Source organism: Aythya fuligula, chromosome Z, assembly GCF_009819795.1.
Source record: "Aythya fuligula isolate bAytFul2 chromosome Z, bAytFul2.pri, whole genome shotgun sequence".
NCBI classification, from domain to species: domain Eukaryota; kingdom Metazoa; phylum Chordata; class Aves; order Anseriformes; family Anatidae; genus Aythya; species Aythya fuligula.
In genome coordinates this window covers 77,496,016-77,509,951 of record NC_045593.1, presented here as the reverse complement: position 1 = coordinate 77,509,951, position 13,936 = coordinate 77,496,016, and the positions used below count along the sequence as shown (strand labels likewise).

Sequence of the window (13,936 nt, the reverse complement as noted above, 5' to 3'; positions counted from 1 at the left end):
CTGTTGTCTACCTGCATAAAATGGTGTAGTTGTAAACTTTTGGGGTATGTAAAACAGTTGTACAGATTGTGTCAGTTTCCAAACTGACACAGTCTGTGCTTAAGTGTCGTGGTAGTCATGGGAGAATAGAGCAGTGTGTGATAAGATGAACATATTTTTTCTTTCTAAAAAAAAGTGTCAATGCCTAACTGTTGATTTAAGAGTAAGTTTTGTACAGAACATAAAATGTGTCTCTAAGATAGAATCTTTTAACAACTTTTCCCTTAAGCAGCAGAGCTATAATGAAGACAGGTCTCCCGAAGATTTATGACCCAGTGTGCCCAGCTTTTAGAAAGTTTAATACTACTGTAGAGGAACATGTTTGCTTTTTCCCACTGAATTTCTCAGAACTTGTGGGGTTTTATTATCACTAGTAATGAATGCTAAAAGTGAGGGAAGAGACATGGCGATACCAAAAGACAGATGAACAGTGAAATAATGTAAACTTCATTTTTGTGGGAAACAGAGGTTAAAATATGTGGTACATGCTTCTATCTTGGACATGATAGGCCACAGAAAGTAAATAGTGATGAATCTGAGCTTAGGTGGATTTGTACACACCCTAAATGTTGCTGAGACCAGCGTGGAGTTTCTGTGGTTGAATTTTCTTTGTACACAAGTTCCCAGTGGCTCACAGAAATTTTACCAGATCTTTATCCATTACATATGAAACTAAATAAATAATTGAGAATTATGTTATGGGGAGGGATTTGTAGTTAACAATGGCATCTCCATGAATGGAGTCTGAATCCTGCAAATGCAGCATTTCTTTTCTGCAAGACAATAAATATAACTATGCATGCAATGTTAAAAGTGGGTTACTTAGATTTATTTGGTATTACATTCAAAACTTGTCATTAAAGGCTCTAAAGCTCTGTTCTCTTTGTACAGTGCTTAAAAGAGAACTCCATCCACTGTAGTCAAGCATATATAGTAGATACGTTTGCACTGTCTCTGCCGTGAGCCTGGTTTGTAAAACAGCTACCATAATAGACCACAGGTTGATAGCAATGAAGAGGTTAAATTTCTGGTAGATTTTAATTACTTAGGAGGAAAATGGACAAAACCATTAATTTAGTGGTCTCAGGGGTTACCTGTATTATCCCTCCAGTGGTCACAGTTTTTCTGTGATGCTATGTAATTGGAGAAGCCTGAAGTGGTATTTTGTTGTTTAATTAGGGTTGTTTTGCCATCAGCCATGTGAGCACATAATCTAGCTGTTGAAAGTATTTAATTCAGAAACTACTGGACCATGTTTTCTGGAAGGAAAACACTTATGGGAAAACATACATTTTGTTTGTGATTCAGGGGTAATGATAGAAAAAGAGCGTCTCGTTCCTGGAGCATTTAGTGAAATCTACCTTCACCCCTTGATTTTCAGAAATGTACCTTACATTTCAGGCATATGTGAGTTACAGCAACGTAGCTGCGCTGACACACCTGGCAGCAAAACAAGGCTGGGAAATAACCAGTATGCTGGAGCATGTAAGTACATATCTGTGGAACAGCTGCACAGCCACTTAGATACATTTCAGCATAAGAGGTGGGTGGAGAAAAGCAAGGTTTTGCATTTGTAAATAAATACGTTGGCTTGGCAGTGTTTGGCTTTACTGTGGCTAGTACGTAAAAACAAAACTCCTGTAGTTACCCCAACAGGTTGCAAAGCTGTTTGTCCAGAGCAGTGCTCAACCTGGGAGCTTCTCTCCTGAGACAGTCTGCATGGCTGGTAAACCTTAGACTTGGGATCCCAAAAGGGCAGGTTTGACAGCAACTCACTGGGCTTGTTGAGCAACCATACAGTCAAACGTAAAAACAAAACCAGAACTATATCTTACTTTTGTGAAGCATTTTCTTTGGCACAATTGAGCTGTCTTTGTGGTTTTGCCAAATTCTTTGATTCTAGTGAAACACCAAGCTTGGATATCTCTGCTTAGGCGATGTTGTTGAGGATCTGTTGGGCTTCTCGTGGGCAATATGACTAGCAAGATGTGTGTGGCAGTCTGTCATGTGCTGCCTTTATCAGCTGTACATCATGGGAGATGTTTCTAACCAGCAGGCACTATCCTCAGATTGCTCTAAGTGGCTACTGCCAGTTGGCAGGCGGCGTCTGTGCATTACAGAGGACCAGAGAGGGAGGGGCACCAAATCTCACGTTAGCATACATTAGCATTTTGATGGGTGTCTTTTTAATATGTTAATGACCATTAATGAGCAAAAGGTTACCATAGTCAGTCTGGAATCTCCCCACAGCTGTTTTTCTCCTTGTTTTTTTACCTTTCATCCCTTATCTCCCTTGCTTCTGCTAGCTCAAGGCTACCAGTCTCCCTGGTTTATTTAAGGTTTCCTTATTTTCTCAGCTCAAGACTACAAGAACAGGCTGTTAGGATCTTTTAGTCTGACCTCCTGCACGTCACAGGCTATGAAATTTCACCTACCGCCTCTTGCATCTGGTCAATAGACAACTTATATAAGAGCATACATCAGGAAGGAATGAATTTCAGTGAAGGCAAGTCTGCTAGTTCCATGTGTGGGCTGTTCCAGCGGTTAAAAGCTTTCAGTAGCTGTGCCAAGTAAATGACAGACAGCACTCATGGTTCAGAAAGTAAGCTTGAACAGTCAGATTGAAACATTTAACATTATTTTCAAACCTCTGGTAGAGCATTATTGTTATGCATGTGAAACTTTCTTTCTGCTGTCACTGGAATTGCCTCAATCTCGATTTCTTTCTCAATGCTAAATGCTTGAGATGTGTAATAGGAACGACAACAAATGTTGTGACAAAATTGCTTTATACAAAAAACCACACCCATGCACATTCTGGATGACATTTGGAACAGCATGATGTGATGGTGTGATTTCTCGCTTTCAGTAAGCCACCAGCTAACTTCCAGTATTAGTAATACTGTTTCAATCTAACTTTCTCCATTTTGGATACCTTGAAATAGTCCTAATGGTAAGATCTTTCTCTAAGTCAGCTCTTTTTTGATGGAAGATCTTGAGCAACTTCTTCTAGCTGTTTGTTAATCTAATTGAAGTAGGTACCTTAAAGCCAACAAAATCTTGGCTTAGGCAGGGTGTAAGATGCAACTCATGCTGATGCTGTCGGTGGGCAGAGAGCAGCCATCCGTTCCCATTCTGCTGGACCTTTCTGCATAGCCTGACATTGCCAATAATTACATAGCCCTTAGAGAAGTGGCAAGCATCCAGGGTAGCACAGCACCATTTCTTTTTCTGTAATGATGTATGCAGTGACTGGTTATAGCAAATCCTACTTCTGGATATAGGCCACTTTGATTACGGCGTACCTCTGAGTCCATAATAAGCCTCATTTTTCCCCTTAGCATCTACTTGCAGGCGAAATGGAACCTGCTGACACAGTGTGGATGTCAGCAGCAGGCACAGGTTATTCTTGTCCCTGTATGTATTTGTGATTACCTCCAAGTTAACCCACTAGGTGGATGAGATTTGTCCCTTGGAGAAGGAAATGTGAGGAAAACCAATCTTGGACTTCACAGCTCCTCCAGTCAGATGTGTGTTCGAGTCACTGAATAATGATAGAGAGGCAGCTCCAAGGATGGCTTCTTGCAACTTCAGGTAATGAAATTTAGTGTCTTAGCGAATGTTGGCTCGGTCACTTGCCCCAGTTCCATGCTCAATTCTGTCACTTCTGTAAACCTTGACACTAGCAAGTCTCTCTTAAGAAACCAAATCTTGCTTAGCACATTTCGACATGTTTCCTGAAGCACAGCAGGCCCCAGTCATACCTGTCTTCTGTTCTCTGCACTGCTGACTCACTGCAAACTAGGTCATGTGTCTTGATCCTTTTGCTTAGGGCATAGGCACAGATCAATTGCTTAGGTTTCTCTGATAAAAAAACAAAACAGTGTCTCCAGTCAGACAAAGTCTTCGGTGTCCACAAAATATTCTCTGGGGAAGAGGACAAAAAAAACAAACAGTAAAAATCAGTAGTACTGCTGATCAGTGCTCTGCATGAAGACAGTCGTACTATCAGAAACAAGGTTGTCAAAGACTGAACTATATTTGGGGTTGAAGTATTCTATTAGGTAGGCTGTGCAAAGCAGCATGTGCTTCTCTGCAGGATGAGGATTTGTTCCCCTTTCCCTGGAGTGATCCCAAGCCGATTGAAAGGTTTTGAAAGTAGGAGGTATTGTGAGCCCTTTGACACAAAGCCACAAGACTTCTAGGCCTATATAATAACCTAGTCTTGCCAGCGTTCACTGTATTGAAAGGTGTTTTAAAAGCTGCACCTCCTAGTTTATTTTGTGATTTTGAAGTCCAGAAGACTCCGAAGAGAACATGATTTCTCTTCTATGCCTTATAGGATTATTGATCTATGTTTCCTGTAGCTGGTTTCTGGAGAGCTTGGCCTTTTGTTTTCCACCAAAACTTAAATTCAGGAAGATGCTTGCTGGATTATATTATATATATTTTTCTCCCTATCCCAAAACATGAAAATACATAAACATACAAAATCTGTGTTGTTTTATAAATGTTCAGTAAACCAAAAGACTGTTTTTTTTTTGTTTTTTGTTGTTTTTTTGGTATAATGAGAAAGAGCAGCAGAGATAAAGAAGCTTATGATTTTTTTATTACTTAGAAATGAAAATCTGTTAAAACTTTCTAGTATTTGAGAAGAAAATTAACACATCAGATTAAACTTTGGGAATAACAGAATCATAGAATGGCTCGGGTTGGAAGGGACCTGGAAGACCACCTAGTTCCAGCCCCCTGCCATAGGCCTGGATGCCACCCACTAGATCAGGCTGGCCAAGGCCCCATCCAGCCCGGCCTTGAGCACTGCCAGGGATGGGGCATCCACAGCTTCTCTGGGCAGCCTGTGCCAGTGCTTCACTACCCTTACAGTGAAGAATTTCCTAATGTCTAATCTAAATCGATCCTCTTTTAGTTCAAGACGATTCCCCCTTGTCCTGTCATTATTTCTGGGCTGCAAGCACACACTGCTGGCTCGTGTCAAGCTTTTCATCCAGCAGAACCCCCAGGTCCTTCTCTGCAGGGCTGCTCTCAGTGAGTTCTTCTCCCAGTCTGTGCTCATGTCTGGGATTGTCCTGACCCAGGTGCAGCACCTTGCACGTGGACTTGTTGAACCTCCTTCAGTTCACATGGGCCCACTTCTCCAGCCTGTCCAGGTCCCTTTGGATGGCATCCCTTCCCTCTTTGGTATCAACCGTACCACTCATCTTGGTGTCATCTGCAGACGTGCTGAGGGTGCATCAATCCCATCACCTGTGTCACTGATGAAGATATTGAAAAGCACTGGTCCCAAGACAGACCCCTGAGGGACTCCAGTCGTCACCAGCCTCCACCTGGACATGGAACCATGGACCACCACTCTCTTGGCCATCAGGCCAATTCTTATCCACTGGATGGTCCACCCATCAAATCCGTATCTCTCCAAATTAGAGATTAGGATTAGGATGTCTTGTGGAACTATGTCAGAAATTTTACAGAAGACCAGGTAAATGACATAGGTCGGTCTTCCCTTGTCAACTAATGCAGTCACTCCATCACAGGAGGCCACCAGATTGTCAGGCAGGATTTCCCCTTGGTGAAGCCATGCTGGCTGTCTTGGATCACCTCCTTGTCCTGCATGTGCCTGGACATGGCTTCCAGGAGGATCCATTCCGTGACCTTTCCAGGCACAGAGGTGAGGCTCACCACTCTAGAGTTCCCCAGGTCCTCCTTTCAAACAAAATCCCAGTGGTTCATTTTATTTTGCTGACGCCTGTGTTGCCTCACACATGTTGCAGGGATGCTCAGCTCATCTTGTGTGGCACCACCCCAGCTTGCTGCTGCCCACCAGTGCCCCATCCAGTGATTTCTACTCTGAAGTTTACAATTTCTGGAAAGCTTTAAGTAACCATCACCACTCCATCAGAAAAAACTACCTAAAAAAAGTTTCTTCATTCCTTCCTAAACATTGTATGTTACCTTCTCTTACTCTCCTGTACTTATGCCTTATTTTTGTAATGACTCAAGGCAATGGTAGAATTCAGGACCAGTGCTTGCCTACATTTAAAACGTCTAATCTCCTGTCACTGGTCCTGATGTCAAATTCACAAAAATATTGCATGAGGTCCCAAGGTTGTCCCCTTAGCTTTTGGACTCTAAGGAGACTTAGACCTCTGTGAGGAGACTTTCTATATATATGGCAAGGCCAAGAATAAGCTTTTTCCTTCATTCCTAAGTGGATCTGCTGTTGTGTATGAAAGCGATGCTGTCTACATGGTCCTGACAGAAGAAAAATCCACTGAAATAACTATTTTTTCTAAGGCACTTGCAGTACTTAAGGTATTTGTAGATCATATACACAAAGTGTGAAAAGGGGGTTTGTATCTGGCCTTTGGATCATTCATTCCCACTTAGAAGGTAATTCAGTTAGCCCTAACCTGATGCAATTAACACTGTGTGTTCTCACTGTGCTACCAGTATATTTGATTTTGTGTTCTGCTGTATTTTAATGTACATCTTGAATACTTACCTGCCTTTCATCTGTCAGATACAGTTTCATATGTAGCTGAGAAAATCTGCTTAAGTCCTAAATGTGCAACATTTAAAAGTGCTAAAATATTTATAGCAGTCACCCTTTGTTTTTAATATGTTGTTCACTTTTCCAGATAAAAATATGGACTCATGAGGAGGGTGATGTCTTGTCACTCAAAGTAGAAATGCAAGTGAAGATACCATCACATCTAGCTTTCTCCCTTTTATCTGACTTCACATGCCGTCGACAATGGGACAAACATTTCTTGTAAGAACTTACCTTTAGTTAAGACTATTCTAATCCACTGACAACTAACCTTTTCCAAGAAAAACATTTTTTGAGATGTTGACACTTTTCCACCTAATTAAGAAGGAATTGCTGTACGGAGTTGACATTAAAGGTTCGTTAGTCAAAGTATAGATTGTTTTTTTCTCTCAAAAATAAAGTAGAATAAATTAATTTCTCAATAGGGTTGCCCTGGACTGTCAAAAGAGATGGGACAGGGGTTACCCTTTACTAAAATGAACAAAATTCCATGCCTAAACCTGTGTTTCTTAAAAGGGTTAACTTGAGTAGGTTGTGTATAACTTGAGGTGGAAAAATGGTGAACACTGTAAGAAGTAAGGCAAAGCTGTGGACTCATTTATGTTTGTGCTGTTTAGGATGCTGATTCCCAGCTTCACCATACAGTCAAAGTGAGAAATCAAGAAATGGGGATCTTCAAAATTCACTTTTTATGAAAAATTACATCTTATAAAGTGTGTCTAAATTGGAATGGGTTTCAGACTAGCTGTAAAAGGCGTTTTTTAATCTACCTTACATGGTGTAGAATAATGACAAGGGAATTTATATGATACCAGTTTGATTAGGTGAATATTGTCTTGACATAGAAGCTTTTTCAATTAGTTATTCTGTCTTGAAAGATTTTTATTAGAAAGTGAGTGGAGACCTGAGAATATTTAAGAATTAACATCTTCTTCATTTAAGGCTTAAAATGTGAAATATGAAGAAATGTTGTGCTGCTTTTCCATATCTAAAGCCAAAATCTCAGATGTCTTACGACTACCATGAAGCCCTCTACTAGTCAAAATGGAATACAAACTTAGCAGTGTTCATTGCTAAGGCAGTAGAAGATGAAGTGAAACCATTTACTGCCAATGCAAAGGATAATGCTGATTTTTTTTTTCAGTATTAAAAACTAAGAGATACTGATCAGTACTTCTAAGAGAGTGAAAGAGTATGTCCTACTGGGTGGCGCCTTCTGAACACAGCAGAACACAACCTTGAATAAAATTTTGCTAATGTTTTCTGACTATTGCACCTTTGGCATGTCAGATGGACAATGTTTGGTCAATCAGCAGGTATTATGTCATGCAAGCTAACGTCATTCCAAGTAGAAATGGGTAGTATGTGAGAGGCTGGAATATATGTTGGTACTGTGCTTTTCATAAGAGATGCTATTGAATGTGACAGCTCCAGCGTGTGTGTATTAAATGTACTTGCAGAACTTGCGAGGTCCTACAGGCTGTGAATGAAGATGAGAAGATATATTATGTTACGTCTCCACCCATGACTGGCCATAAACCCCGTGACTTTGTGATTCTTGTGTCTCAAAGGCAACCGTGTAAGCCCAGGTGAGCATACCATTTCACAGCTGAACTGTGAGTGCTTTGGAGCCACGGTTTTGATTACTGCTGACCTCTGTCATGCCTGTTGTTTGGTGACAAAAACGTCATTTGTTTTTTTAAGAAATTGGATTGGTAGCTAATTTAAAATATCTGTTGATGCCTGAGTCTGCACAACCAGATTTATTTTGCAAATGGAAGAAGCAGTGAAGTGAATTGAGAGCATCACAGACTTGGAGCATAGTCCTGTGTTGCTTCTTTGATAGTGACTCTTCAGGAATGGTCCATCCTGAGAGAAAACGGGTCAGAATTCCGAACAGGAAATTTGGAAAAAAACATAACCTGGAGGCCCTGCCAGTGTGCTGAAGCACATGATTAGGAGTTTCTTTAAGTGTCTCTGTAGTCCTATTTAATGCAATTCTGGAGAATTTTTCTCAATGAAATGTTTGGCATTTCTTGAAACCTCAGCGTGATGCATTTATTCTATCAGTAAACACTGCTGCTGAATGTGGTTTAAAAATTCAGTTGATTGGTTTAATGTACATTGATTTTTATTTTTCATTAGATTTCCTTTTGTTCTTGCATAATGAAACATGGATAAATGGGGCCATTTGGTCTACTTTGTGCTTATCATTCTTTATTCCCACTTTATTTTGTTATATTTAGTAATTCTTTATGTTAACAGAACATTGCTTGTAAATAGTGTTCTGTGCTGTGCTTTTTTTCCGCCCCCCACATCTGGGATTTGGATCATGTTTACCTCTGCTGGGGCCATACTCCACATCCCCTTAGTAAGGGTTGCTCCTAGGCCCTGTTCCTGTGAACTTGGTTCCTGGAGAGCTGAATAAATGAAAAAAAAAAAAAAAAAAAAGAAAAATGAAAAGAAATAAAGGGGGTGTTGTATGTGGGTGGTGGTTCTGTGGCTTTCCACAGAAGTCTTCTTGATTGGAGTCTGTGACAAAGCCTTAATGAGACTCAGGAGAACTGAGCCTTTTAATGAGCCTTCAAAATACAGAGGCATGTTTGCCTTTGTATAGAAATGGCATCTTTGGTATAGCTATTTATGCTTCTCAAAGAAAAAATTCATACTCTGTTCTTCTAGCCCTTTACATGCATTTTTTTAATATCTTGTTAAAAAAAAAAAGTTTGATTCTTCCCCTTGCACTGCAGTGAACCCTATGTAGTAGCTGTGAAGTCAGTTACCCTCACGTCTAAGCCGCCTTCCCCAGAATACTGCAGAAGTGAAATCCTCTGTGCGGGATTCCAGATCTACAGTGACAGCGACAGCTCCTGTACGGTGAGTGGCTCCGCAGGCCTCGGCTGTGCCTTCCTTTACATGTGCATCTCATCTCATTTGCACTGGCAATCTAGAACAGCAGAAATACAACGAAATAAATGAGTCAGTTTCCCCAGACTTCAGTTTGGTTAGGAAGGATGTTCTTTATTCCACAAAGTGGGATTTGTTTTGCTCACTTTTGACCAATCTGAAGGTTAGGAATGAAGTTAAACTCAGCGCTGAAGAGGGACTAGGGCTTCTGGAGGGTAATTCATTCAGTCCTAAAATAATCTAGAAGGCATGGTGTCTGTCGGTGCCTGTCTGCCTTCAGACAAATCCCAAAGAATTAGTTCAGATTAAATACTTGGTTTTATATGTTAGAAATTATGCAATCTGAATGCCATTCCTGGATGAATGGCAGTGTCCCTCTCTTCTGTACTTTTCCAGGGGAAAATATAACTTCTAAATTTAAGAAAATGCGTGTCTGAAAGCAGCATCTGTCAGTGGCTGGGATTCTTTTTTCAGACAACAGCTTTGTTCATAAAGCACACCTATAGGAGTCATACCCAATGATCCTTCTGGGGCCCTTCCAGCTCAGGACATTATATGATTCTATGATATATTTTACAAATTATGCAATGTTTCTTGCTGCATTGGTGTGTACATTCACCTATATGCTTGAGGCCCCGCCTGTAGTGAGGACAGACACTAAGATCCTCAGAGGACTATAAAAAAGACTTTGTTTTTGCTAATTTGTGCCTTCAGTTTCTACTGCTTAAAAGTACTATGCACTTCTGTGCTTCTCCATAAAAACTTTGATACTCATCTAGGGTCTGAAAAAAAAAAGACCAACTATTGCAGTCCACGGGGTTTTTATTTTTTAATTTTTATTTAAACAGGTGTGTTACTTCAATCAAATGACATCAGGTGTTATGCCCTACTTAGCTGCAAATCTTACTGGTTCATCAAACTCCATTGAAGACGCTGCTTTGGAGTGTATAAAGTTCTTGGAGCAGAAAGGCAGCAAGTGCTGAAGTTAAAAACAAATTTCTGGAGAGCGCTAAAGATTATCAAGCAATTCTGGTTTAAATTCTTGCATGTGTGTTGATCATCCTTCTACATCTTAATTACTTCGGGTCATGCAGCTGATACTGGGCTTGAACCAGAGGATATCTAGCAGGAGGATTTTGTATCAAATTAAGGTTAGGCCTTATGCTCTAAATTCAAGTTTTTAATCTAAAAAAGATTAAGGCACAGAGTCTGCACTTGAATGCATTAATGAATTTTGATTGGCCGAACAGAACTTAGAACTGCAGCTTATAAGACTATTTCATTATTACACTGTTGTATTGAACCTAGTGGCACCCGGTCAGCTTTAAATCAGTAAACTCTCATCTGTCTAGTTTGCAGAGAACCTACTCTAAGTACTCTAAGTACTACTAAGTAGCTTATCCAGTGCCCTGGCCTATTTGTCTAGGTTCTTGGACATGCATTGTATGTAAACCTATCATACCCTAAATTAAGTCAGTGTTTGCAAATGTTTATGTGTCAATGCTTGTAGCTTATCTGTGATTTTCAATAAATTATGGCTTTTCAGGTTACACATCGATCATGATTTTTATTACACTCTCTCTGGAAGGGCTTCAGACCTGTGTGAGAAACATCTCGCATGATTTTCTTCAGACGGGATCTTCTGTGAAGCTAGTTTATTTGTGATTGCAATGGCGAATAGAGCAGCTTCACAGAAGATCCCATCTGAAGAAAATTATGTGAGATGTTGCTCACAATTTTGGGGATTGTCCGGGATCTTGTCACCTGCTGAAGATTTCTCGCCACCACAGACAGGAAGGTGCACCCCGCTGATTTCAGCAGTCCCGTTGTGGGTGGTGGGTGGTCTCGGTACGGCCGGCGAAGGACCGAGGCTGTTAACCTGAAGACAGGCTCTGCGAAGCTCTGGAGAGAAGGGAGGCCAGCACCGACAGACACAGACACAGCCCAGAGATAGACCAGCCCGGATCGGGAACAGGCACGGGGATTACTGCTGATAACCCACACCGGGAAGCCGTGCACGGACCAAGGTAAGGGAAACTTTACTGTATCTTGCCTCGGGTTGGGCTGGGGGAGACTCTGGTGTGAATGAGTGTGAGTGTGAATGAGACACACTTTTAGTGCAGAGCAAATGTGAAGTCCCAATCCATGAGGCTCAGTGGTCCTGCGAGGGGATGAACAAAGTCCCCTCGGCTGGAGAGGGACGAAGCGAAAGAGAGAGGAGAGGAGTGAAAGAGAGTCTTGGGGGTTTGGGCCCTTAGGTGTACGGTACCCCGAGCACGGTGAGGTGAGGTGCTCGGCAGCACACCCCACCTCTGTCCTCATCCTAGGTGAAGGCGTGTGGTACCCTGCAGGTGGTGAAGTCCACAGCAGCACGTCGGGAAGAGCTGGGGATTAAGGGATGCAAGAGTCAGCAAGGTGGGGGTGGAGACCCTGGGATTGTGCCTAAAGAGAGCCCTTTGGAGAATGTGATGGGGGTAGAAGGGGCTGGGATAACAGTGCCACTTTTTGGGGACACCGAGCTGAGACTAGGGACAGAATGATCACTGGGTAATTATTGTATGTGCCCGAGGTGGGGACTAACTTGTTGGGAAAGGATTTGATAATGAAACTGGGCATTCAAATAGTAAATTGTTAGGCTGGAATAATGGTGTTATTAATGGGGTGCTCTCAGACCCTGAGAGCAAAGATGTATTTGCCTGTGAGTGGAAAGACCCTGAAATGGGGTGGAAGCAGCAATGCAGATGGACAATTTTACCTCGGGGGTTTGCAGGGCCACCAATTTATTTGGGCAAGTTCTAGAACAGATTTTGGAGTAATTCCAACCTTGCGGGGGGTGTGTTACTGTTACAATATGTGGATGATCTTTTATTGTTAGGACAGGAGAAAACAGCTGTGAAGGAAGCCACTAACAAGATATTCGACTTTCTGGGAAAACAGGGATTGGGAGTATTGGAAAATAAATTGCAATACATAGAAGGAGAAGTCAAGTATTTAGGGCACCTAGAGTTTGAGGGGGAACGAAAAATAAATCCAGAGAGGATTCAGGGAACTGTTGGGCTACCCCTACCCAAAACTAAAACGAAGCAAAAGTTTTAAGAGAAAGAGGTTCTTAAGGAACTAGAAGTCAAAAAGTCCAAAGGAAAACAGATTCTCTCCCTGATGGGAGAGAAATGCTGAATTAAGTGCTAATGAGGCAAATATTAACTGTTTGACATCAGGAGGGTCACTGGGGAATTCAAGCAACGTGTGACGCGGTGCTTTGGAAAGAGGTGGTTCTGGAAACTCGGCTTCCCCAGACGAAGTGCTGACCTTTGGCACTTCTCCGAATTCAAACTGCACCAAGAACAGATGTGGGAGTTGCACCGTATGAAATATTATTTGGATTGCTGTCCATGGACAAAGGGAATGAATCACCTCAATTTGAGACAGAAGGTGCTTTCCTTAAGAACGATATACTCGGGCTGTCCTCCTCTTTGTCATCTCTCAGGGCCCGGGGACTGTTAGCTCAAACCCTCCCTTGTAAGCCCCGATCCATCCATTCCGAGCAGGAGGCTGGGATCTGATGCAAAGGGAGAGAGCTGAAACTGCAGCCTAAGGGGGACGGACTGTGCCAAGTTCCAACTTTTAAGGTTAAAACTGATAAAACTACATAGAGTAACTCAAGATGACAATTCCTGGGGATTTGGAAACATTTGGGAGAAATTATTTTTGTGATTACCTGAATAGAATTGGCTCAAACAACTATTTGTTGATATTGTAATAATAATGGCATTGTATATCTCTCATCCCCCCTGACAGCCAAAGAAGAATATTGCACCTTAATGTTGGAAAAACTCAACAAAGCGGTATGTGAAGAGGTGCAAAAACAACAATAGGAGTAAGAAAAGAAGAGGGGGGGAATTGTGAGAAACTGAGTTGTGTTTTTGCTGTAGAGAATTACTTTTCTGTATTCCAAGGTAGTTGTGCAGTCATAGTAAGGAGAAATGCTAAACAGGTAAGTGGACAGCAGGAGGCCTCACTGCTCCAAAATAAGGCAGAAGCTTGAGGCAAACAGGATGAGCAGTGTGGGAACACTAAAACAAAGATCACAGGTTCTCGAAACATAAGAAAGGAGAAATTAAAGGGCTGAAAAAAAAGAAAAATTGTACGTATATGGTATGGAGGTATACACAGAGGTATAGAGGTAGACACGTGGTATAGAGGAGTGTCGAGTACCTTGTGAACCTGTAGTACTCTGCCACTGAGGAAACAGGGGAGGTGATCAGGCATCGGGTAGTAGGGAATAAAAGGTTATAATTTTACTAAAACGTGCTCCTGATTGACAGGATGCCCGGTACTGCAATCACGAATTAAATAGCTTCACAGAAGAAAGAGTCTGTCTGAAGAAAATTATTTGAGGTGTTTCCCTGTCACACCTGGCTC

The 13,936-nt window shown here is 41.6% G+C and overlaps 1 protein-coding gene and 1 long non-coding RNA gene across 3 annotated transcripts in view; one reads left to right on the top strand and one right to left on the bottom strand.

Moving 5' to 3' along the window:
* The window catches only part of ACOT12 (acyl-CoA thioesterase 12), a 32,588-nt gene extending 21,536 nt beyond the window's left edge, over window positions 1-11,052 (top strand). For both annotated transcript variants that reach the window (XM_032206762.1, XM_032206763.1), the window contains 5 exons: window positions 1,441-1,524; window positions 6,696-6,829; window positions 8,068-8,196; window positions 9,358-9,484; window positions 10,363-11,052. In XM_032206762.1, coding sequence (XP_032062653.1) covers window positions 1,441-1,524; window positions 6,696-6,829; window positions 8,068-8,196; window positions 9,358-9,484; window positions 10,363-10,497 — 609 coding nt within the window. In that variant the 3' untranslated portion in view covers window positions 10,498-11,052. The remainder of the gene's footprint in view (window positions 1-1,440; window positions 1,525-6,695; window positions 6,830-8,067; window positions 8,197-9,357; window positions 9,485-10,362) is intronic.
* Window positions 1,419-13,605, bottom strand: LOC116501226. Its single transcript, XR_004254385.1, has 3 exons — window positions 13,507-13,605; window positions 9,119-9,124; window positions 1,419-1,428 (listed from the first exon to the last, which is right to left on the bottom strand). It is a non-coding gene; the product is annotated as an uncharacterized LOC116501226 (long non-coding RNA).
* Between the last annotated feature and the right edge of the window lie 331 nt (window positions 13,606-13,936).